This window comes from Bos indicus x Bos taurus, chromosome 2 (assembly GCF_003369695.1).
Source record: "Bos indicus x Bos taurus breed Angus x Brahman F1 hybrid chromosome 2, Bos_hybrid_MaternalHap_v2.0, whole genome shotgun sequence".
Taxonomy (NCBI): domain Eukaryota; kingdom Metazoa; phylum Chordata; class Mammalia; order Artiodactyla; family Bovidae; genus Bos; species Bos indicus x Bos taurus.
Genome location: NC_040077.1, coordinates 59,533,015 through 59,556,921, shown reverse-complemented (window position 1 = coordinate 59,556,921; position 23,907 = coordinate 59,533,015). Strand labels below are relative to the sequence as shown.

Sequence of the window (23,907 nt, the reverse complement as noted above, 5' to 3'; positions counted from 1 at the left end):
GTGCCCATATGCATGGATGTGCATGCAGGCACACGTACACACACACACACACACACATATGCACACACACACAGTTAACAATGTTGGCAAAGTAGCTTGTTTTGTTCCAACTTTGATTTCCACAGAGTTTGAAACACTGATTATTTTCCCAGTCCTTCCATTTCCCCTTTGCCTTTGATCCGAGCTTATTCCTCCATTTTTAGTTTCTGTACCATCAAATAGAAAGAGTCATTTCCTTTTCTGCCTTCCTACCTATTTTTGGAGAATTTCAGGAGATTAATGAGAACCAGGGTTCTAACAGCAGTACATCTATTTTTTAGATGTCATTGGTGGCTATTAAATAGTGTGTAACGATCTCTTTTATGTCACTGTGGGTGTTGAATAGTGTATTATGACCAACTAGGAATTGTATTCTTTGAAAAATAACACTGATGAGATTCCTGGGCAATGTGGTGATTTTTTTTTTTCCTTGTTTGGTCTTTGAGGAGACAACAAAAAACAGGTACTCTAAGGAAAGAGGTAGCATGTTTGAGTTGTGTCTTCATTAAGCTTTTCTATCTCAAATTGAAAATGTGTATAATACCTAATTCATTCTTACCACTGTGCACCAAATACCAAATAAATGCATAACTTAAGGGGAAATTTTCTGTGTGTGAAGGGTAGTATGGCTGGAGTTGAATGAGCTAGAAGGAGAAAGTTGGAGATACTTTTAGGCAAATGGCAGGGTGGGGTCACTTAAGGCTCAGTGGGCCATGAGGAAGAGAACCACAGGTATGGTTTCTAAGGGTAATAGGAGCCCTGCCATATTTTGAGTGGTCACATGAATTGGTCTGAACTTGTGTAATGGAAGTGCTATGGATCCCATTCTCAAGATAGACTTGGACTTCATCTAAGGATATAGAACATATGCATTTAAAAATCAAATCTGTTGAGCCTCAGGAATTCAGGATAGTATGGAGGCACAGGTTTTGGAAATTTTAAGGTAAAAGAAAGCAAGACCTAAATTGATCTTTAAAGAAAGAATAGTATTTAGACATGTGGAAATGGAGTTGGCCCAGTGGGAATGTTAAGCAGTATTTCTTTAACCATGTATGTGATAGTAGTATTTAAACCAGAGGTAGCCAAAAGTAGTTGTATAACTGATCCACTTTGCTGTATACCTGAAACTAACACAACATTGTAAATCAACTATACTCCCATTAAAAATTTAAATAAAGCCAAGGAGAAAGTGGAAGCTGCAAATAGAGGTAAAGTTGTTAAAATATCTCAAAATTTTATATATTTTAGCCAGAAGTTAAATAATTATAGAACCAATATTTTTTTTAAAGCAGAAAAACAAAAAGTAATAATTGTAATTTCTGGAGAACAACTTAGTTCTTCAGAGTACAGTAAGATTCCCATATCTAACATGTTTAACAATACTTTGGAAAACATCTTCAGTATGCATCTTTGGGAATAAAAAAAAAAAAAAGAGGTACTTTTGATGCTTTTATGCATTGCCTTATAGAAATTTAACCACCTATGTAAAAAAAATTACTTATTATTTTCATGGAGAGAATTCTTGGTCTTTAATGTTAATAATATGTTTGTTTTTTTACACATATTTCTACATACTTGCTCTGGAAGTGCAGTGAACTGAAGTTTTAGCAATCCTTGGACCATGGAGCTATATGCCTAGAATCCTACACCTGGAACTCTAATGCTGGACAGTCAAACGTGTAGGATATCTGCACAAAAACTAGAGTAAAAGAAGTAATACACTCAAGTTTCTCTGTTCATTGATTTAAATTCCATCCATGGGCAGTCATCATCATGATTTGGTAGTAATATTAAAATAGTACATAAATCATTTCCAAAGAGTGATTCTAATGTGCAATAAAATAATCATGTGAACATTGTTCATTGTTCATTAAGCACTTAACTCTGAGTTAATTGTATCTAGCTGTTATCCTGAAAACAGATATTTTCTAACGTTAGAGATTTTCCTTAGCTTCTTATCATTAAGGATTTTTAATCCTTATACTATCTCTAAGCCAAAAAATATTCTTCTTTTGATTAACCTATATAATTTAGACCTGGCAAATGTATGAATTTTAATACTATCTATGAAACAGTAATAGTAAGTGTGGTCACCTCATATGTTTGTGAAGCCCTTTGGGTTCAGTGACTTCTGATTTTAAACAATCATGAATTATACTTTATGATGACGGTGGGTTGATTCAAGTGTGGTTAGAATTTCCAAGATGCAGGTAAATGGATGTTTAATCAATTTACCCAAACTAGTTCCTTTGGAACTATTATTCTGTAAATTAAGATTTCTGATCTGTCACCTAAAAGAGTACAACTTGATTTCAGATTGAAAATGAATTTTTAATTTGGGTTATAATTTTTAAATGTATTTAAATCTTTCTTTCTGCTGTATTTACATGCAGCCTTGGGACTGCCTTCATTCACTCACCTTTTGAAAATATTTTTGAAAACTATCTACTCAATCTAAAGTACTGGATATGTATTGAGAATACAATGATGAAAAACAGAAAAATGATACTAACCCTGCCCTCAGGGAGCATACAGTCTATTTGTAGAGATGACAGTAACTAGATAAGCATTTGAGTAAATTCAAAATTTTAATCATCATAAGATTGAGGAATAAAAGTACATGGTGGGGTGAGGAGTGGGCAGTAAGACCAACTGTCATTGCATCCATATTCTAAGATTTAGTCTGAACAGTATGTGCTATAAGCTTCAAAAATAATAAATCTTGTGTATTTTTTCTTTATTTTGTCATAACTAATAAGCTGTGACTAATACTTGTGCTACTTCTTAGGGAGTTTGGATTAAGCTTCAGGGCTTTATAGTATTCCCTTAGGATTTGGTCTTAGGAATCAGCTCTCATAACCAGAGGACAGGTGGAGAAAATCTACTTAACTTTCTCAGATCCATGCCTTCTTTTTTTTCACACAATCATATGTTTGATGTCCATGTAAAGGGAGTATTTTGCTTGAAAGTTAGGTGGGAAAAATTCAAATTCAAGCTAAAGTGTAAGCTGTTAATTTTGAATAACCAGGGGAAAGAATTTCTACTTTTTCTATTTTGCATTATAATAGCAGCTTAACTAATGCATATATAATTTTCTTTCCCTTTTGCTTGTCATGCACTGCCAACATGGACTTCTACAAAGGCTCAGGTTGGTGTTGCAATCTGTTTTGATCTTTACTGTTTTCATTTAGTGAAAAGCAGCTTTGATGTTGTCTTTCACAAATCAGCATTTTTCTCTTTGTAAATCCTGATCAAAACATTGTTCACACATGGACGAAAAAAATTCTCCCACAGGAGAGTCAGTTACTTGTATGTTGCTGTTGAATGAATTCCTTTACATCAGCAAAGTAGCTATTTCAGAAATCCAGAAATTTGATATCTATCTTCTTAAATTGGCCATGCTGGGCTTATCTTATGATATAAAGAAAACAATACTCTGAGATTTTAGAATCAGCAAAGCATACCAGACTTTTAAAACATTTCTGACATTAAACTTTCTACTTTCAGAGTATATGAGATGGCATTGTGCATGATCTCTGTAACTCCAAACTTAGTATTAAGAATTCCATACATAGCTTCCTATCAATATGCTGATTCTAGGATCACCAAATTCTTAACAAATAGTCTTCAGAATATCAATAGCTTTTACTCTTTCAATCTCTCTCTCATTTTCTTTTTAAAGATGTTAATCTTTTTTCAAGATTACATCAATATCTCATATAAATCTCAGGTTCTTCACTTTTATAGTTTTAATAAATCCACAAGCTATTTCTGTCCACCACAATTTTATTTGAAATACTGTTGGTCATATAATGAACAAATACATCAGTAACGTTTTCAGAAGCTACCTGTGTAGTAGACTAGAGTGATGTTTATGATGCCTTAGGGACCAGGAGCTAAATACAGCTAAAGTGAGTTTTTCAGTCACAGGAGAATCCAAATTTTTTCAGGTGCAAAGTTTTACAGGGACTAACAAAGAACAATAAAATAGCTTAGTAGTTTGGATTCCATGTACTGGGGAGGGAATAAAATGTACAACTCCAGACCTACCAGTCTTCCGTTAATTGGGGTCTAAGGGTAAATTCAAACTTTTATGATATCATACCTCCTGTTGTGGCTAAGCTTCATCTAAGTGCTCAAGTGTCTTGGGATATAATATAAACTATGGCGAAAATAGTCAGTAATACTGTGTTAACTTTGTATGGTAACAGATGGTAACTAGATTCATTGTGATGAATATTTAGAAATGTATATAGACATTGAATCGCCATGTTATACACCTGAAACTAATATAATACTATATGCTAGTTATACTTCATTTTTTTACATATTTAAAAGGAAAGGCTAGGGGATAGGATGTCCATAGAGGTTTTGAAAAATCCTGACTATTTTCCGGGAATGTAAAAGGCTATATACACCTGCCTGGGGCAGTGCACATATTCAGGAAAGCCCTGACAAGACCCTCTCTGCTCAGACCTTGAGTCTCTGTGCAAGCAGAAAGTGAAGACAAAGGTGGAGTTGTAAATAAACTAGCTGCGTGTTGAGTGTGTGCTCCAACATATAGAGACCCTTAGCATTTACTAGAAGACTTATTGGTGCCAAGCATTAAAGGACATCTGTATCAGATCATTAGACAGGTACATCTTTAGACATGTAAACAACACAGATTCCTGATAATTACTTACCAAAAGTTATTAAACAAACAATAGCAGTAATAAATAGCCAAAGCAACAAACACTACAGAGAGTAGGGAAATCTGGTCTCCAGAATTGCCATATTAGGTTAAGTATTCAGTTTTCAACCATGCACACACACACACACACACACACACACACACACAATAACATGAATGGAAAATGTATGGTCCATATACAGCAAGCAGGGAATAGATACTACTTCTGAGAAAGCTGAGAAGTTGGATTTATTAGGCAAAGATTTTGAATTGATTATTTTAAAAATGTTGAGAGAACTCAAGGAAAATATAAGTGTGGTGTCAAACAAAACAGAGAATATCAATAACAAAATAGAAATTATAAGGAAGAATCAAACCGATAACCTGATGTTAAAAAGTACATAAACTGAGATTAAAAAATTAACTAGAGGGCCCAGACAGTATATTTGGGAAGGCAAAAATAAAGAATCATTTAATTGGAAGATATGCTGCTTGAGATTATCCAGTCTGAAGAATAGAAAAAATGAAATAATGGAGGTAAATTTATAGAGCCTAAAATCTATGAGACACTATCAAGAATACAGACATATGCATAATGGGAGCCCCAGGGAAAGAGGAAAGATGAAACAAAGATTTTTTTTTTTAAGAAACAAGGTCAAAACTTCCTAAAGTTAGTGATAAAACATTAATCTACACATTCAAAAACTCAACCAACTCCAGGCCAGGATAAAGTCAAAGAAATATACACATAGATACATCATAATAAAAACTGTCAGACACAAAGAATCTTAAAAGAGCAAGAGAGAAGGGACTCATTGTATACACATGATCACCATTATTAGGATTAACAAGTTCTCATCATATACCATTAAGACCAGAAGACAATGGGAAGACATATGGGAGAAGATAAAAAGATTCAATCAAGAATTCTATATCCAGTAAAATCATTCTTCAAAAATGAGGAAAACTTTAAAAACTCCCAAATAAGCTAAAGCAGATGGAACTCGTTGCTAGCAGGCTGGGCCTACACAAAATGCTAACGGGGGCACTTCTTATCACAATGAACGGACTCTAGACAGTAATTCAAGTCTACATGAGAAAACAAAGAGTACTAGTAAAGGAAAAGGTAAACTATCAAGCACTCTGGCAAATAACATTGGAAAATACATTCTTCTCAATTGTGCATGGAACATTCTTCAGGACAGGCAACATGTTAGGGAACATAACAGTCTCAGTAAATTTAAGTGGACTGAAACCATACAAAGTAAAGTATTGAAGGGAATCAGAACAGCTAAAATAATCTTGAAAAAAACACAAACACATTTTGAGGATTTACTCTCTGAAATTTCATAACTTACTACAAAGTTACAGTAATTAATAGTGTGTTGTACCTAAGGACAGGCCTGTAGATCAATGGAATAGTAACAGAAATCTTGAAATAAACCCACACATTTATGACAGTTGATTTTTGATGAGGGTGTTCCATTAGTTTCCTGCTTCTTCTGTAAGAAATCATCATCATCACAAATTTAATGACTTAAAACAACATGAGTTGTCTTGCCATTCAGGAGGTAAAAAGTCCAAAGTCTCACAGGTGGCAGCAGCAGTGGTTCCTTCTGCAAGCTCCAAGGGATCTGCTATTTCTTTCCTCTTCCATTTTCTAGAAGCTGCCAGTATCCATGGCTGTGCATGTGTGCTAATTCACTTCAGCCATATCCGACTCTGTGACTCTACAGACTGTAGCCCATAAAGCTCCTCTGCCATGGGATTTTTCAGGCAAGAATACTGTAGTGGGTTGCCATGCCCTCCTTCAGGGGACTTTCCCAACCAAGAGATTGAACCTGTCTCTCCTATGTCTCCTGTGTTGGCAGGCAGGTTCTTTACCACTAGCACCATTTCTGCTTCATTTTCATATCAGCTTCTGTATCTGACTATTCTGTGATCCTCTTAGAAGGACTCTTTTAATTACATCTGGCCTACCTTATATTCCAGGAGTATCTCTGGATCACAAAATACTTAACCACATCTGCAGAGTCCCTTTTGCTATATAAAGCAGCATTCATTAGCTCCAGAGATTAGGACATGGATATCTTTGTCCAGGTTTGTGAAACGTAACACAGATGTCAATGCAATTTAATGAAGAGAAAATAGTCTTTTTAACAAATAGTGTTTGGACAACTGGATATCCACATGCAGAGAATGAATTTGTACCATTCTCTCAGGGCATGCATTAAAGTTAGCTCTAAATGGATCAGAGATCAAAATGTAAGAACTAAAACTATAAAACTCTCAAAATAAAACATTAGCATAAGTCTTTGTAATCTTGGGTCAGGCCATGGATATCTCTGAAGGTCAGGCAACCAAAGGGAAAAAATAAATTTCATCAAAATTTAAAACATTTGCATTAAGGGTGGGATGATTTGGGAGAATGGCATTGAAACATGTATAATATCGTATATGAAATGAGTCGCCAGTCCAGGTTCGATGCACGATACTAGATGCTTGGGGCTGGTGCACTGTGACAACCCAGAGGGATGGTATGGGGAGGGAGGAGGCTTCAGGATGGGGAACACATGTATACCTGTGGTGGATTCATTTTGATATATGGCAAAACCAATACAATATTGTAAAGTTAAAAAATAAAATTTAAAAAAATTTGCATTTCAAAGGACATAATTGAGAAAGTACAAACACAACCCATAGAATGGGAAAAAATATTTGGAAATTATATATTTTATAAGGCTCTAGTGTCCAGGGTATATAAAGAATGCTTGTGATTCAGAAGTAAGAAGACAAATAACCTAATTAATCAATAGACACTGAACTTCAATAGTCATTTCTCCAAAGAAGATAGATGACCAGTAAGCACATGGAAAGATGCTCAGATGCTAGCATAAGTATTTATTAGGGAATTATGAAACAAAACCACAATGAGATGTCACTTCACACCTACTAAGATGCTTATAATAAAAAAAACCGACAGCAATAAGTGTTAACAAGAATGTTGAGAGAGTAACTGTAACCATTGTAACCCTCATGGATTGTTGGAAATTTAAAATGTTGTAGCTGTTTTGGAAAACTCATGGGCATTTCTTCAAAGATAAACAGAGTTTTCTAAATATATTTAGAAGTAGAATCTACAGAGCAATTGTACTTATAAATATATAACCAAGAGAACTGAAAATATATATCCACAGAGACACTTGTACACAAATGTCCATAGCAGAATTATTGATAAGATCCAAATGATGGAAACAACACAAATGTCCATCAACTTGAAGAATAGGTAAACAAATTTGGTATACCCATGAAATTGAATGTTATTCAATCATAAACAATAATGAATACTTACTGATTTTGTGACATGGATGGGCATTGAAAATATTATCCTAAGTCAAAGTAAAAAGATACAGAAGGCCATGTATTGTATGATTCCCATTTATATGAAATGTCCAAATAGGTAAATCTCCATAGAAGCAAAAAGTAGATTAGTGGTTAGCTGCCAGGGGAGGGGGAAGCAGGGAACATGTAGTGACTGTCTATAGACAAAAGGCTTCTTTCTCAGATGAATAGAATATTATGAAATTAGAGATAATGGTGATGGTTGCACAACTTTTTAAATATATTAAAAGCTGTACTTTACACTATAAAAGAGTGAATATTTTGGTATATAAAATGTATATCACTTTTTTTTTTAAGGAAAAAGATAGGCGGCAAGTCAAATCTGACCCATGGACCATGCATTTTCCAACACCTACATCAGAGAAAATAATGCGTGTCATCTCTGCCCAGTGTCTAAGGAGATTCTGTGTCTTACAGAGTAGAAATTCAGTAAATGTCTAACTAATTGACCCCTTCGTAAAAAAGTAAATACAGGAGATCTAGTTGCAACTATCAAAAGTTCCCACTATCAAAAGATTAACTGTTATCAGATGACATTTATCTTTAATGAAAAGTAGTTTTCATGATAGTCATACTTCCTTTTCTTTCTATTCCTAATCAATACCCTTTTCTTTACCTTTATGTAGCAAACAATTCCTAAATGCTAATAGTTTTTGACTTTAAGCATAGCACACTCTTTACATCTCAGCTATGAAATTAAAGAATTTTCCTTTTTAGGAGTAATCATTTCATGCTAAAGAGAAATTTCAAATATTGATGTGACTATGGAATTGTAAAAAGCCTTGATGTCAGTTTATTAGAAATAATAATGCTGTTTCTAGAATGACTCAGGTTGTTTTGCTGATTTAGCTGTTCCTGATTGGGCTTCTTTTTCTAATCAATATATTAGGGGGTGTGGAGGAGGAAGAAGGATAAAAATTCAAGGCATTTGTCTCTTCCCATCTGTCAGTTCTCCCATGTTTTGAGGGTATAGTGTTAACACCTATTCAAAGTTTATTAGTTTAATCTAGATGAGAATACAGGTGTATTTTTGATGAAGAAAATAATGCAGCTGAAGCAGATGATCATGTGGTTTACTTCCACCTCTAACATGTCTTCAGCTCATGTGTGTGTGTGTGCACTCAGTTGTATCTGACTCTTTGTGACCCTCTGGAGTACAGCCTGCCAGGCTCCTCTGTCCGTGGGATTTTCCCAGCAAAAATACTGGAGTGGGTTGCCATTTCCTACTCTAGGGTTTCAATTCCATGCCTCAATGCTAATCGTATTAAAAAAATACTACTTTTTATAGTGAACCATTTCGGACTTTCTATGCTCATATACCTTACTGAAATTCTCTTGAGAATAAGTATTAACATTAGGTTATAGAGAGAAAAGCTAAACCCCAAGAGATCCTTCAGGAAACTGCCAGGAAATTAATGGCAGAACCTAAATCATAATCACTTTCTCATGGCTCTCTTCATATCTTCTGCTCACTAGACCACAGATAATCTTTAGCACAGAGTAAAGGATCACTTCACCCATCACTGAAATGAGTCCACCCCTACAGAGGAGCACATTATCAATTTAATAGAATCTAACCAAGAAATCCAATAATGGAGGACAGGAATCCAATACAAGTAAAGTAGTTGATGCTGCCCATCTCCTAAATTGCTCTACAGATGCCGTGTCATCAATCCAAACCAGTGTGGTTCCTGCTAAGGAAGTATATTATAACAGACCCCTCCACCCTGGCAAGTGAGATGCCAGCTGAGATCTAGAACCATAAGCCCTATACTTCCTAGTTTTCAGTTGGACGTGCACTTAATTATGAGCCTATTATTGTCCCTTCACGTGTCAGATGCTAAGTGCAACATAAGAGATGTGCGAGAAATGGCCCCTCCCTTCAGAGAGATCCAGTTGTCACTGTGAGCCTGGCTCCCTCGTGCAAGCAGGGTCTGCCTTTAGTTAGCAGGCATGGTGAGTCCTGAACATCTTGAATATTATCTGCCTACAGGGAAAGAAACCGACATTTTAGAAGCTTATGTATTTTATAATCCATTCAAGGCATCCATGATTGGGATAAGGAAGTAGGGTAATACAGTCCAAGTACCATCATCTCTATTCAGAGGAGTCAAATGAAATCAGAGATGAGAAAAATTTTAAATAACCAAATCTAAGAAATATTCAATTCACTTGGATATCTACTTTAAAATGTTGGACTAGGGTACAGTTACAAGCAATTAGACTTGAATACTTGATGAATAATATCAATATTCCTATACAGTTAATTACAAAGGGCACAACTTTGAGCTTCAGGTGATGCCAGAATCATGGTTTGGTCTATGTATACTTTTCAGGAACATGCTTAGAGAATATTTCTGTACTAATTTTTTCATATTTCTGCCAATATATATCTATTGAGTACAGAGTGTAAACCAGAGACACTATAAATTATTTTATTTGGGGGTTAGGGATAGGGAAAGGATTGTTTATAGAAAATACATCTGGAAATCTTAGTTATCGGTAAATATCTCAGAAAAGCTGTCATTGGTTCCACACATTTTGTATATTTATGTTTTAGCTTTTATCAAGTCCAAGTCTGCAGATACTTGCCCACTTTATGTAAATGGCTTAATTCATCATTCTGCAGTATATTTTAAGAACTTCTTTGTCAAATTTTTCAAATAACCTGTGTTTTGCAAGTCCAGGAATAGGCTCATCATTTATGTTGTATAGAAATGATACTTGATTGTTAGACACGACTTCTACCTTATCATCAGCTTTCTTTCCTTTGATCAAAACAATATTTACTAAAACAGAGTCCGGGTACAGGTCTGCCCTTAACTATCATTTTCCTTCAACAATGATCTTCTGTTTTTATTTTGTGAAGAAACTAAAAGGTCCACATCAGTCCCTGTCTTTCCCTAACTTTCTGCCTCAGGGGAAGACTGTTGCCAATAAAATGTTCTTTATTCCATAAAGAGGCAGCTTTCAATTAGCCCCTAATAAGAGTCTCCAACTGATGAAATTAGGGTGGGAATCAGAGCCAAGATCCCAATTTATTACCATGTAAGTGAATGGCAGAGATTCTATTAGCCAATCAATCTTGCCTCTCATTTCTGCAAAGGTCAGGCTGTGCCATCCTGGTTATAAAACATCACTTGGGGCTCTATGTTTCACTTTAACTTTGTCTTAGACACCTAAGCTTTGTTATGGAAGGACTCACACCAAGAGTTCATATTTTAAAAAGTCATTTTGTGCTGTGCCTGGCCTTGTATTTTAACAAGGAAAAGTGTTAGAGCGCAATACAGCCTTAGAACTGCTTCCTGGCACATTTATCTGTAGAAGAAAGACTACTCTGTGTGTGTGTCTGTGTGTGTCACACATAACATCTTTGTGCAAAAAGTCTCTAGGGATATTTTGTAGCATTTTTTATTTTCTTTCTCTTTTGCCTCAAACTACATATAAATAATAATTATCTTTTTTGTTTTCCCTTAGTTGAAAAGATAAACTGTTCCTCTCCTCTTCTGCCTTTTGTGATGTCAGGAGCATGTATAAATTAGCCAAAATAGGAATAAAGTTTGTAGACTGAAATTCTTTTCTCTTTTCTTCTACTACATAGAAGAAAGGCCATTTCTGATGGCTCGTTCTTTTGTTCTGTTCTCTCTAACTCCCTGATAGACTTTGGAGTAAGTGATATTTGAGAACCAATGCATTTTAGAGTAGGAAAGATTTGTTTGTTGTAGTGATTAAGAGACAGTAGCATGGTGGGCCCAGAGCTCCCACTGCATGATAGGAAATATGTGAAAAGTAATTTCTTGCCAATTATGGGATTTTCCTTTTGGATTTGGTCCTAGAAGCCAGTTTTGTTCTTGCCTACTGTGAATACTGGGAAATTCTGAGCAAACCCTTCAAAGACTAGAATTCTTTTAGGTCACTCATGACCTTAGATTTAGCCCTACTAAGCCAAGATATGATAAAATAAGACAGTAAAAATATTATAAAGAAGTTTTATTGACAAACCCCCAAGAGTTTCTGCTGCTATGCTCATTAGCAATACTCCCTGGAATTCAGGACATCAGGAAAGCTGATGTCTTATCTTCTTACAATTCTGTTGGTAAAAAAGAGAAAACGTTAATGTGTCACGAGGTTCTAGAATATATTAAGCTTAAGTGATTTCAAAAAGTAGTCCTGCCACCCAATGCAAAGAACTGACTCATTGGAAAAGACCCTGATGCTGGGAAAAATTGAAGGCAGGAGCAGAAGGGGACAACAAACGATGAGATAGATGGATGGCATCACCGACTCTATGGATATGAGTCTGAGTAAACTCTGGGAGTTGGTGATGGACAGGGACACCTGGTGTGCTGCAGTCCATGGGGTCACAAAAAGTTGGACACAACTGAGCAACTGAACTGAATAATGTTTTACTTATCTCTTTCATTTTCACCACCAAATCTTGGTATTTCTCCTTTCTTGTTATGTTGGAAGTTTTATGAAAAAGGTAGATCATGATCATTTTTTTTTTGGTAACCATAATCTCATATTGGAACCACTTCCCCTTTCCCAGCCTTCTCACACATCTCCATCTCATTTCCCTCACGTTGAAGGTGATTTATGTGCCCCAAACCTCATTTGGAATATTCTCTCGTGTCATGAACTTCAGAAGTCTTCATGGCTCCCATTGTCTACCAATTAAATTATTCCTTGTCAAATTTCCTATTTACTTACCCCAGGTAGCTACAGTCCAAGCTTCATCTTGCAGGAACCAGGGCCTTGTACATAGTTTATGAGATTTAGATTTTGGTTTGTTTACTTGGTTGCTTGACAAATTTCTCATCCAAAGAAGGTCATGGTAGATTAATTTCAACTAGAGCTACTTATCCTTATCCTTCTGGATCTGATAGTTCATCCACACAAACATAGGATGTCTTTACCTAAGGAACGTTCAATTTAGATCATACTGCTTCTTTATACACATTTATTTTTTATAACTCAAACTAGATTGATTTCCTAAGCATGCTGCAATAGGCTCTTATATTCATCAAGTGAAAAGACAATTGCCTGCATCCTAGAGTAGGGATAGCATGATGCTCTCAACTATTGAGAATGGGTGAGAGCAGTCCAAGACCCTCTCCCAGCAAAGGCCACTAAAGAAAGTAAAGGTTTTCCCCAAAACTTCCCTTTTGTTGGACACTTACATAATGAGTTTCAAGTTTATATGTAAGGACTTAAATCCCATCTCCTCATTTTCCAGATAAACTCCAAACAATACCATATAGTGTTCTGACTTACCCTTTGGACATCTATTTCGAAGAACTGAGATCTGCTCATCTCTGCTTTAGCATTGCCTCATGGCTATAAACTTTTGTAACCTGCAGAAGGAAAGCAATCTCTATTTCAGGTTCTTCTTTCTGTTGCATCAGAGAAAGAAAACTTTCCTTTCTCACCTGATTTCTGATGGTCCTATTCTGGATCCAGACTTACTTTTTGCCTGTATATTTGTCCCCCATATCTATCTGTCTGTCTCTCAATCCATCCATCCATCCATCTATCTAATCTCTGTACTAGACCCCTAGACAGTATCTAACAGATGCTAAGAACAGAAAGTTTCTTTCACTGGTCAGTTTTCCATGGTACAACCCAACCCCCTGTAAGATATGTAACTCTTCTTAATTTTATAGAGGTAAGAACCCTTAATATAAGATAGCCCTCCCCACTTAATGGTTTTTTAAGTATATAATGCAGTGTGGTTATCCATAGGCTGTATTATACAACAGATGTCTAGAAGTTATTCATCTTGCATTGCTGACATTTTATACACATTGATTAGTGATTCCTTATTTTTCCCTCCCTGCAGTCTCCGATAACCACCATTCTACTCTTTGCTTCAGTGAGTTTGGCTATCTGATATACCTCATACACATATATTCATGCAGTATTTATCCTTATGTGATTGGCTTATTTTATATAATATGCTCAAGATTCATCCAGAAACTCTTTTCTAAAGGGTTATGAGTATAGCTATTACACAGTATTCTGGAAGTATCAATCAAATTTGGCACAGGTTTACTTATTTTTTTTCACTTCAGCTTGATAACTGCAATCTGTTCTGTGAAGATCCAAAGGGCAGCCATGACAGTAGTCACTGGCATACTGTGAGCAACCTACAAAATTCCCTCTGATCTCATCTCACAGCATGGCCGTGGGTGGTATCTCCCAGGGGATTGGAGAAGACAGTCCAGATTCTGGAGTGAGTCTCCTCTCATCCTACTGGTTATGATTGTTTAGAGTACTGTGATACAGAGTGTGGGCTTTATAGTTCAACTTGCCCCAAATTGCTTGTGTCACTATGCTCCCTCAGTTCTGTATCACATACCAGGTACAGAGGGATTCTGATCAGTGCTCCTGTGTGTGCACTCACACACACACACACTTTATTGTAGAATACCCTGTGCATTATGAGATCTACACAGCAAAAATTTTTGTTGTTGATGTCCCTTACCATATAGTTTCCTTGAAGACCATGGATTATTTTTATAGTCACTTAAATGATATACAATAAGAAATGTAAATCTGTTATAAAGGGAAATATTATGCAATAAAAACTAAGGCAATTATACTTATTCACCCTTATAAGTAAACTACACCAGCACAGATTACTGAGCTTAACCATGGCCATTTGGATGAGGGCTTTGCGGTTCCCCTCCATTAAATACTCTCTGTAATGGGTGACATCCTTGACAGGGAGAAGGAAGCATGGGGAAGAGGAAGAAGTAGCATGACTTGGAGCCACGCTTATTCGCTGTAAGCAACCAGCTCTCCCACCCCGCATCTCTCCACCCTCTGCCATGGGAGGAGGAAAATAGTACTGCATGGATGTCAGAGACGGTTTAGCTTTGTATGGGTGTCGGTCTTGATAATAAGTACCCTGTGCTTAAAACATCATCAGTGATATTTAGACCAGAGGGAAGGAGTAAAGTGCCATAGGCCATTGGAAAATGAAAAGTAAAAAATCTGGAGTTTAGATCTTCTCAGGAAAAATTTATTTCAATATGTAGTTTTGGAAGGAGGGCTATTCTATACAACACAGTTTATCAGGATATAAAGAGTATAGGGCATAGCCTTCTTGTTAGTTACTTATTCTCTTCTTTATATGAAAAGACAGTGGTTCCCTGAGTGATATGAGGACCTTATGTTCTAACCCAGGACCAGTTAGCCTAGGTTGGGAAAATTCTTAATGAATGACTTCAAATTCAGCAGTTCCTTCAAAGAGAATTAAAACTTTTAAAATCACAACATTCCCTGCATTCATGTGACAAGTGGTAGGACTAACATTTGTGAGATTATATTATTCATTGAGACTACAGAGATTTGGAATGAGAATGCATTCACAGGCCCTTTTAAACAATGTGACAATTCTCCAGGTATGCACATCAAACTTGGGAACCATGATTCTTAGGAGATGGAGAATGAAGCTACCATGGTCGTTATTTTAATAAACTTCTTATCGCCTTTAATGTTCAACAGTTTATTTGTCCATAAATCTTGCAGATAAAACTCATCCAGCATTATTATTGTCATTTTTAGATTTTTAATATCAAGATTGAAAAGAACACATATAATGCATATTTAAAACCAATGGTGAATCTTATAAACCAGGAATGTGGGTAGGCTCAGAGAATTCTGAAGAAGTCTTTTTGGTTGCTAGGTAGCTGAGAATATAGTGTAAGAAAACATCTGGCAAGAGGGGCTTAGCCAGGGCCATAGACTTGAACATCTGGGCTAACACTGACAGTTATCCAAACCCTGTACATATCACCAGACTTCAGAACATTCTGACTCCAACTGCTGCCCTTTAGAGCATCTCCTAGCACAAAATCACAGACATAATTATTTTCCCCCAAATACCAATTTTAAAACATTTGTGGATATATTTTTTTAATCCATCATCTTTACCCAAAGAGTTAAAACCATTCAAAAGACAGAGGCCTGGTCTTGCTTTAAATTTGCATTAGTTTTCTGAGCCATTTGTGAGGGTTTTGAAATTGAGAAAAGAGATTTCATACCCAAAGACTAGAAATGAATTGCTTAGGCAATTTTTTTTCTATTTAAAGTTAATAGGATTTACTATGTAAACATCTTTTAATATTCAGCTTTGGGTTTTACTTTTTCAGGAATTTATACATGCTAGCAGTATCTTCATCACTGAACAGATGATGGCTATCATGGTATTCTCATTCAGTCTGAACAGGCAGAGCCCATGAGCTCTGGACATCACCAGAGTAGGATTCTCAAATCTCAGTTTGAGTACCAGCCTTGTGTTTTATAAGCCATAAATGACAGACTTAGCTGCTTCTAATCACAGCAACCTTGTCTAACTCAAGGTTGTGATGATCTAACTCACAGTTGTGATGATCTAACTCATAATTTTGATGATCAAACCCAAGACATAGACTATCTTGTACAGACATAAAGATCCACAGAGCATCACTGTGTGTCCATTGATGACCAGGGACTGGTGAAAGACAGGCACATTGTGGCTGCAGTTGCATTAGGACTGAATTTTTTAGCATTGCACAGACATACTACACCATGGACCAAACAATTATTGATACTTTCTAGCTAGTCAGATAAATGTTAAGGAGGGAGAGCATAACTCCATAGCCAAACTCCATAAGAAAAGAGACAAAGGGGCTTCCCTGATGGCTCAGCAGTGAAGAATCTGTCTGCCAGTGCAGGAGAAACAGGTTCCATCCCTGGGTTGGAAAGATCCCCTGAGAAGGGAATGACAACCCATTCCAGCAGTCTTTCCAGGAAATCCCATGGACAGAAGAGCCTGGCAGACTATAGTCCACGGGGCCGCAAAAGGGTCAGACACAACTTAGCTACTAAACAAAAACAACTAGAACTCACATTTTTGAGGAGAAAGAAACCCATAGTGCTTTACTGATCTTAACAGACCTTGGTTCCGACTGGCAGGAATTTCTAGTTTCAGTTCTGCCTGTGAACTGATTTTCAGGTTCTACTAAGTAGCCACAGTCCCAGCATGGAGTCTCAAGCATGAAGATCTCTACTGCAGTCTTGGCTGGCAGCTTTACTGGAGCAAAACATTATTGCTACAGAAAACTGGAGGCTGTGAATTTTCCTTTCTTTATTCTGTGCGTGTGTGTGTGTGGTTGTTGTTGGATTATTTGCTTTGTTTGAGCCCTTGAACCCTATGACTCTGATATATAATAATGATACCTGCTGAACCCCAATGAGATGCTGCCTCCAAGTTTTTACCAGTTAGTCTATAGTTGGAGAGTTGTATCAGAAAACAGTACTAACAAAATTGATCAATTACAGTACAGTAATTGATCAGGTTTACTTAATAAATATTTAAATGACTGACTCAATGAATGAGTTTAAGATGTGATTCTTGAAATGTGAAATTATAAAAACAGCAATCCCCAATAAAGAAATAACACATAGGACTCATTAGCAGGAGAATGAAATGCTACTTCTGTTAGAGGTTTTAAATTTTCCAGTGGCATTTCTTAGCACTGGTGGCCCTATTAAGCCCTGTTATTTTCTTCCTAATTTGCACCATTTAGAAATGATTTTCATTTAACTTTCCCATGGCTCATTTTTCTCCTTTGGAACATTTCCATATGATTCTCTGATAAAGTCCAGGCTTTAACACATTTCCATCATAAAACTCTAATAAGGACCAACTAAATAGCAATATGAAATAGCCAGAACATAAAGGACTGACATGAGAAGAAATTGGGCATCTGGATAGTATATTTTTATTCTTGAATGCCTGCTGCCTTTTTGCCTCTTGTGGGTGTTGATCCTCTAGGTAAGAATCCATGCCTGATGAGCAAGGTCTCTAAAGAAACAACTCACAATTCTTTAAAGACAGCCTTTCTTTCCTGTAGCTAAATCATCAGGCAGCACCTTTTGATAACCGTGATGGATATCCTTCACCAAAGCCCTATAATGGAAAGAAAAGGATTTCATTTTTGTTTCCTCTTAATATCCTTTAAGCTTTGTAAAATACTTACATGTTCCATTCACGAACTTGTTTTCTCTAGAAAATTAGGTGAGGGTTGTTTAGCAATCAGTGTCCCTTCAAAAATTAGTTTCAATTCAACAAATACTGACTGGACATCACCCCCTCCTCTACAATATAGACATCATAGAAACACAGTTTCTGCCTTCCTAAGATTTACAGGTTTTGTTCAGGTACTCATGTTAACACACACTGATATATCCAGGTCTGACTGGTTAAAACCAGAAGCATATTTATGAGTGGAGTTTCAAATTGTGTTTCTCTTGGCATGATCTTTCAGTAGATTTATGGTACAAAGTAGACATTAAGACTAGTGAGAAAAAAGAGCTCCAATAAGTGAGAAAATAGGAGAAACAGAGAGGAGTCAGTATTTGGGTCATCTGATGTGAACAGCTGACTCATTGGAAAAGTCCCTGATGCTGGGAATTGAAGGCAGGAGAAGAGGCATCAGAGGATGAGATGGTTGGATGGCATCACTGATGCAATGGACATGAACTTGGGCAAACTTCAGGAGATGGTTAGGTCCAGGGAGGCCTGGCATGCCGCAGTCCATGGGGTTGCAGAGTCCTACACAACTGTGTGACTGAACAACAACAGAGGTGCCATGGGGTCTCAAAGAGTCGGACGAGATTGAACAAATAACTGAGTACCAAAGACATGCCATGTGGAGTCATGGGAAAGGCCCTGTGGAAGTGGTGGGATTTACTTGAACTTTGAAGGAAGGAAGAGGTGTATCAGCCAGAAATGACTGTAAAAGAAATATTAAAATGGCAGATGCATACAGGGGAAAAATAGGCAAATCCATGTGATGGAGAATCTTCTTCAAGAAGTCCTACTTTTCACAGCATTATTTAAGAAGGTGGGTCAACATCTCCCTGCACAGACCTGCTCCCTCTCTTCTCAGAGCTTATCAGCAAAGTTAGTGACTTCACTACACTGTGGTGTTGGAGAAGACTCTTGAGAGTCCCTTGGACTGCACGGAGATCCAACCAGTCCATTCTGAAGGAGATCAGCCCTGGGTATTCTTTGGAAGGAATGATGCTAAAGCTGAAACTCCAGTACTTTGGCCACCTCATGCGAAGAGTTGACTCATTGGAAAAGACTCTGATGCTTGGGAGGGATTGGGGGCAGGAGGAGAAGGGACGACAGAGGATGAGATGACTGGATGGCGTTACCGACTCGATGGACGTGAGTCTGAGTGAACTCCGGGAGTTGGTGATGGACAGGGAGGCCTGGTGTGCTGCAATTCATGGGGTCACAAAGAGTCAGACATGACTGAGTGACTGAACTGAACTGAACATGTCGATTACTGGAGCATAAAGAATAAAACCAGTAAACTAGTACAAGACCAGGAGTTCAAATGTGTATATCAAAGATACATGCAACTAAACAGTTTTTCATTTCCCATCTGACCCTGGGGCTTTATATGGGAGGGAGGGTGAGAGTGTAAACTGCACTTGCTACTGAGAGCTTTAGAAAAATAGGTCCCTCTCACCGAGAATATCCCATCCATTTGCTCTCAGATCCATGCATGAGCTGTGGGAAAATTACTTTTTTAATTAAGTTCTTCACCTCCCCCATTTGTGCAAGTGCTTTAGCAGGCTTTCTTCTATCTCACACATGTGTACTCAGTTGCTCTGTCATGTCTGACTTTTTGTGACCCCATGCACTGTAGTCTGCCAAGCTCCTCCATTCTTGGGACTATCCCAGCAAGAATATTGGAGTAGGTTGCCATTTCCTACTCCAAGAGATCCTCCCGACCCGGGAATCGAATTTGCGTCTCCTGTGGCTCCTGCATTGGCAGGCAGATTCTCTACTGCTGCGCCACCTGGGAAACCCCCTTCTATCTCATAGGAAAGCCAAAAAGCTTTCTTTAAATTATCTGATACATATTGAAGAGTTTATAGAACAAACTTGTAAATTTAGTGAAAGCTTAATTTCCATGAAGTTGGGTCTGCTAAAACCTCAGCCATCATCAGCTTAGTTTCCTAGTGTCTCTTGGATTTGGGTCATGTCTTTTCATTTTTATAGATTTTTCTCTTACCTATACTACCCTATGAGTTTCGGGGGAGACAGACTTACCTCCCTTACAAGTTGTCACTTCCTTATTCTAATGCAGGCACTGCTTCTAACCCTTTCATTCTGTTCTTATCAGCATTCACAGCATGAAATGTGATTCTTCTATTACTTAATTCCTTCCTTTCCTCTCACTCATTTCCACTCCTATTTTCCCATCTCCTTTCATTTCACCCTCACGTATTTTTCACTTTGCAGTTTTCCTTATCATCATATGCTCGACATGAGAGAGCCAAATCGAACCCCACAGTTAAAAATAGTTTCTGACATTATTTGCGATTCCTAAGATGTAGCCTCACAAATTACCTTTTCTCATCTGATTTCCATCTCACATGCTGACAGTGCTCCAATCTTGGTTTCTGATTATCCCATTACATAGTCCTTTCCCTTACATTTAGAGGAAACTTGCAAGTAATGGTTCTGTTTGGATAGCACTGCCTAGTCATCATTTACAATTTTATGGAACTGGAAAGGCCAGGAGAGGAAAGACATGGGGCTCAAGTTCTTGTTTAAAAGGGAAAGCATTAAATAACTATTTTGGTAATAGTTAGAATCACTACTCATCATCGTGCTACACTGGAGCCACTTTGTGATTGAGAGTAACATACCACATTACCAAGTCGTGTCTGACTCTCTTGCTGTAGCCCACCAGGCCCCTCTGCCTATGGGATTTCCCAGGCAGGAATTCTGGAGTGAGTTTTTATTCCCTCCTCAAGGGGATCTTCCTGACCCAGGGATTGAACCTGCATCTCCTACATTGCAGGTAGATTCTTTACTGCTGAACACTGGGAAATCATACTAAAACATATTAGTATCATAGGACAGGATAACTGTTTTTCTTACCAAGGGGGAATGCTGTGTTCTCTGTTGAGGAGTAATGCATTTAAAATTCATTCTTAAAAAGGCAAATGCAATTGCCTACACAATGTTATAATATTTCAGGAAAAACTCATCACAAATAAATGCATAGGAATTAACCTAACAATTCATTTACTGCATTCATTGTTTTTACTATATAATCTGCATGTATTCAGTCTGTCATCATGCACAGCATTTATCATGTGTGTGTGTTTGTCTTGTGTATGTGTGTGTCTGTGTTTTAGCTATGTTCTGAAAACATCCTATAAATAGCTAAATTCATGTAAAGCCACAATGCCCAGAAGGCTGGATGATTACCTGTTAGCATTGATCGTTTGGGTATAGAAAAAGAAATGTCTAATACAAATAATACCATTTTTCTTATGCATTCTAAGAACCTCTTATATTCAAGAGTAAATTTTCCTTACATATATTCATTTCAGTTGACCTCGTAAAGTACATTGGAGAGTACAGTATACCATGTAATTGAGAGCCGGACCTCTAATAGACGCTATGTGAGATCTTTGGGGGAATGAAAAGATAATGGAATTCCTATTCTTGGTGGGAGATAATAGTCATTATTATCCTTTTTTCTCTTCTGCAAAGGCACACTATCGTATTCTAGTTGATGGTCCCCATATGTTTTTTTAGGTACATTAGTAATTTCAAAGAAGCCAAATATATCTTGCTTTGAGGGAATGCAGTTTAGCTCTTGGGGCCAGACTATAGCTCCTGGATTATGTTCAGCAGACTTTACTAAAAGATAGGCTGTTTTTCCATGACTTGGATAGTTCCACATAATTTTCTTCTCCTTTCCTGTTCTTGACAGGTGCATGAGGCAGTCCCATGTTACAGTGAGTGCAATCAGTATTCCTGGGTTGTAGAGCACTGGTCTCCATGCAAAATCCACAATGAGCTGAGGTCCCCGCGCTGTGGAGGAGGAACGCAATCTAGGAAAATCAGGTGTGTGGCCATGGAGACATTTGGGAAATGTGACAGTGGAACTTACATATTTTTATGAAAATAACAGTGTTGCTGATCCAAGTACACTCTGCTTCTCAAACCGTATCTTCTGGCTTTTGCCCATCATAAAAAAAAAAAATCATGTATTTATTTAGTTGCACCAAGTCTTTGCTGTAGCATGAGGGATCTATTTCCCTAACCAAGGATGGAATCCAGGACCCCTGCATTGGGAGCATGGAGTCCTAGCCACTGGACCATCAGGGAAGTCCCTGCTCATCTTTAAGTATTCCTGAACACATAGGACCCTTGAGTTGCCATGTATATTGTGGGATTCTATCTGCATGGCAGCCACAGTCCTGAACATTTCCTGCAAATGACTTCAGTGGAAAAACCAACTGCATGGAAAACCATCACATCCCTCCAATGATGTATGGCCATCACTGCTGACAAATTAGATGATTTAGACTCTGATGCCAGGTCACTCTTTTGCTCTATGGTTAGTATAACTGATGGACATTATCTTAATTTTGGATGTCAATATCTTGAAAAAGTCAATGTAAACCCCCAAAATTAGACTTCAGAATGCAATATGAGAATAACCTGTGACCAACCTAGATAGCATATTAAAAAGCAGAGACATTACTTTTCCAACAAAGGTCCATCTATCTAGTCAAAGCTATGGTTTTTCCAGTAGTCATGTATGGATGTGAGAGTTGGACTATAAAGAAAGCTGAGCACAGAAGAATTGATGCTTTTGAACTGTGGGTTGGAGAAGACTCTTGAGAATCCCTTGGACAGCAAGGAGATCAAACCAGTCAATCCTAAAGGAAATCGGTCCTGAATATTCACTGGAAGGACTGATGCTGAAGCTGAAACTCCAAATCTTGACCTGAAGTGAAGTGCCAACTCATTGGAAAAGTCCCTGATGCTGGGAAAGACTGAAGGCAGGAGGAGAAGGGGTTGACAGAGGATGAGATGGTTGGATGGCATCAGCGACTCGATGGACATGAGTTTCAGCAAGCTCCAGGAGTTGGTGATGAACAGGGAAACCTGGCATGTTGCAGTCCATGAGGTTGCAAAGAGTCAGTCATGACTGAGTGACTGAACTGACTGAACCAGTGGTCCAGTGGTTAGGATTCAGCACTTTCACTGCCAAGGGCACAGTCTTAATCCTTGATCAGGGGACTAAGACCCCACAAGCTGGTTTGTGCAGCCAAAAAAAAAAAAAAAAACGTCTATTTAGAAATGATTTGGGAAAAAAGAGGATAATTTTATTATCAACTGAGGAAAATAGCAATGAATGTTAAAGAAAATCATAAGCCAAAGTATTAATCGTAAATAATGATTTAGTATGTAAGCTCAAGAAGAAATCAACAATAGTGTAGTCATCTTTTCAGTTGCATGAGTGTAGTATGTCATTCTGCTATATTTAGGAAGCTTCATTTCAAATTGACACACTATGGCTGAATCGGGTATCTCCCTAACGAGTTATCTTTGAGATTGAAGTCAGTTGCCAGGGAACACCCAACTTCTATACGCTGGTGTAATTCAACACCAGTGAACTTAGTTTATTCAGTGATTCAGGATATATCCATCATTTATGAGACCTGGCCCCATTGTCACAAAGTCACTGGTAGACACGTTGAAACAGCCACTGCCAAAATTGCAGAGGTGCTCCTCATCACCAACCCGGGCAAAACGCTTGTAAACATATTGTCTTTCTTTCCATTTTCACTGCCTTTTCCCCTGGGGAAAGCTCAGGCTGTCACAGACTTGGGCTTCTACCTCTTTTTCTTCAAAGTCTGTCTCTTGTGTCCTATTTTCTCATGGCTTTGAGAAATGACTGACTAGCCTAGCTTAT

General features: G+C 37.5%; 1 protein-coding gene across 2 annotated transcripts in view; it reads left to right on the top strand.

Moving 5' to 3' along the window:
* THSD7B (thrombospondin type 1 domain containing 7B) overlaps nucleotides 1-23,907 on the top strand; it is a 1,076,713-nt gene that overhangs the window by 914,401 nt on the left and 138,405 nt on the right. For both annotated transcript variants that reach the window (XM_027561747.1, XM_027561740.1), the window contains one exon: nucleotides 21,913-22,046. In XM_027561747.1, coding sequence (XP_027417548.1) covers nucleotides 21,913-22,046 — 134 coding nt within the window. The remainder of the gene's footprint in view (nucleotides 1-21,912; nucleotides 22,047-23,907) is intronic.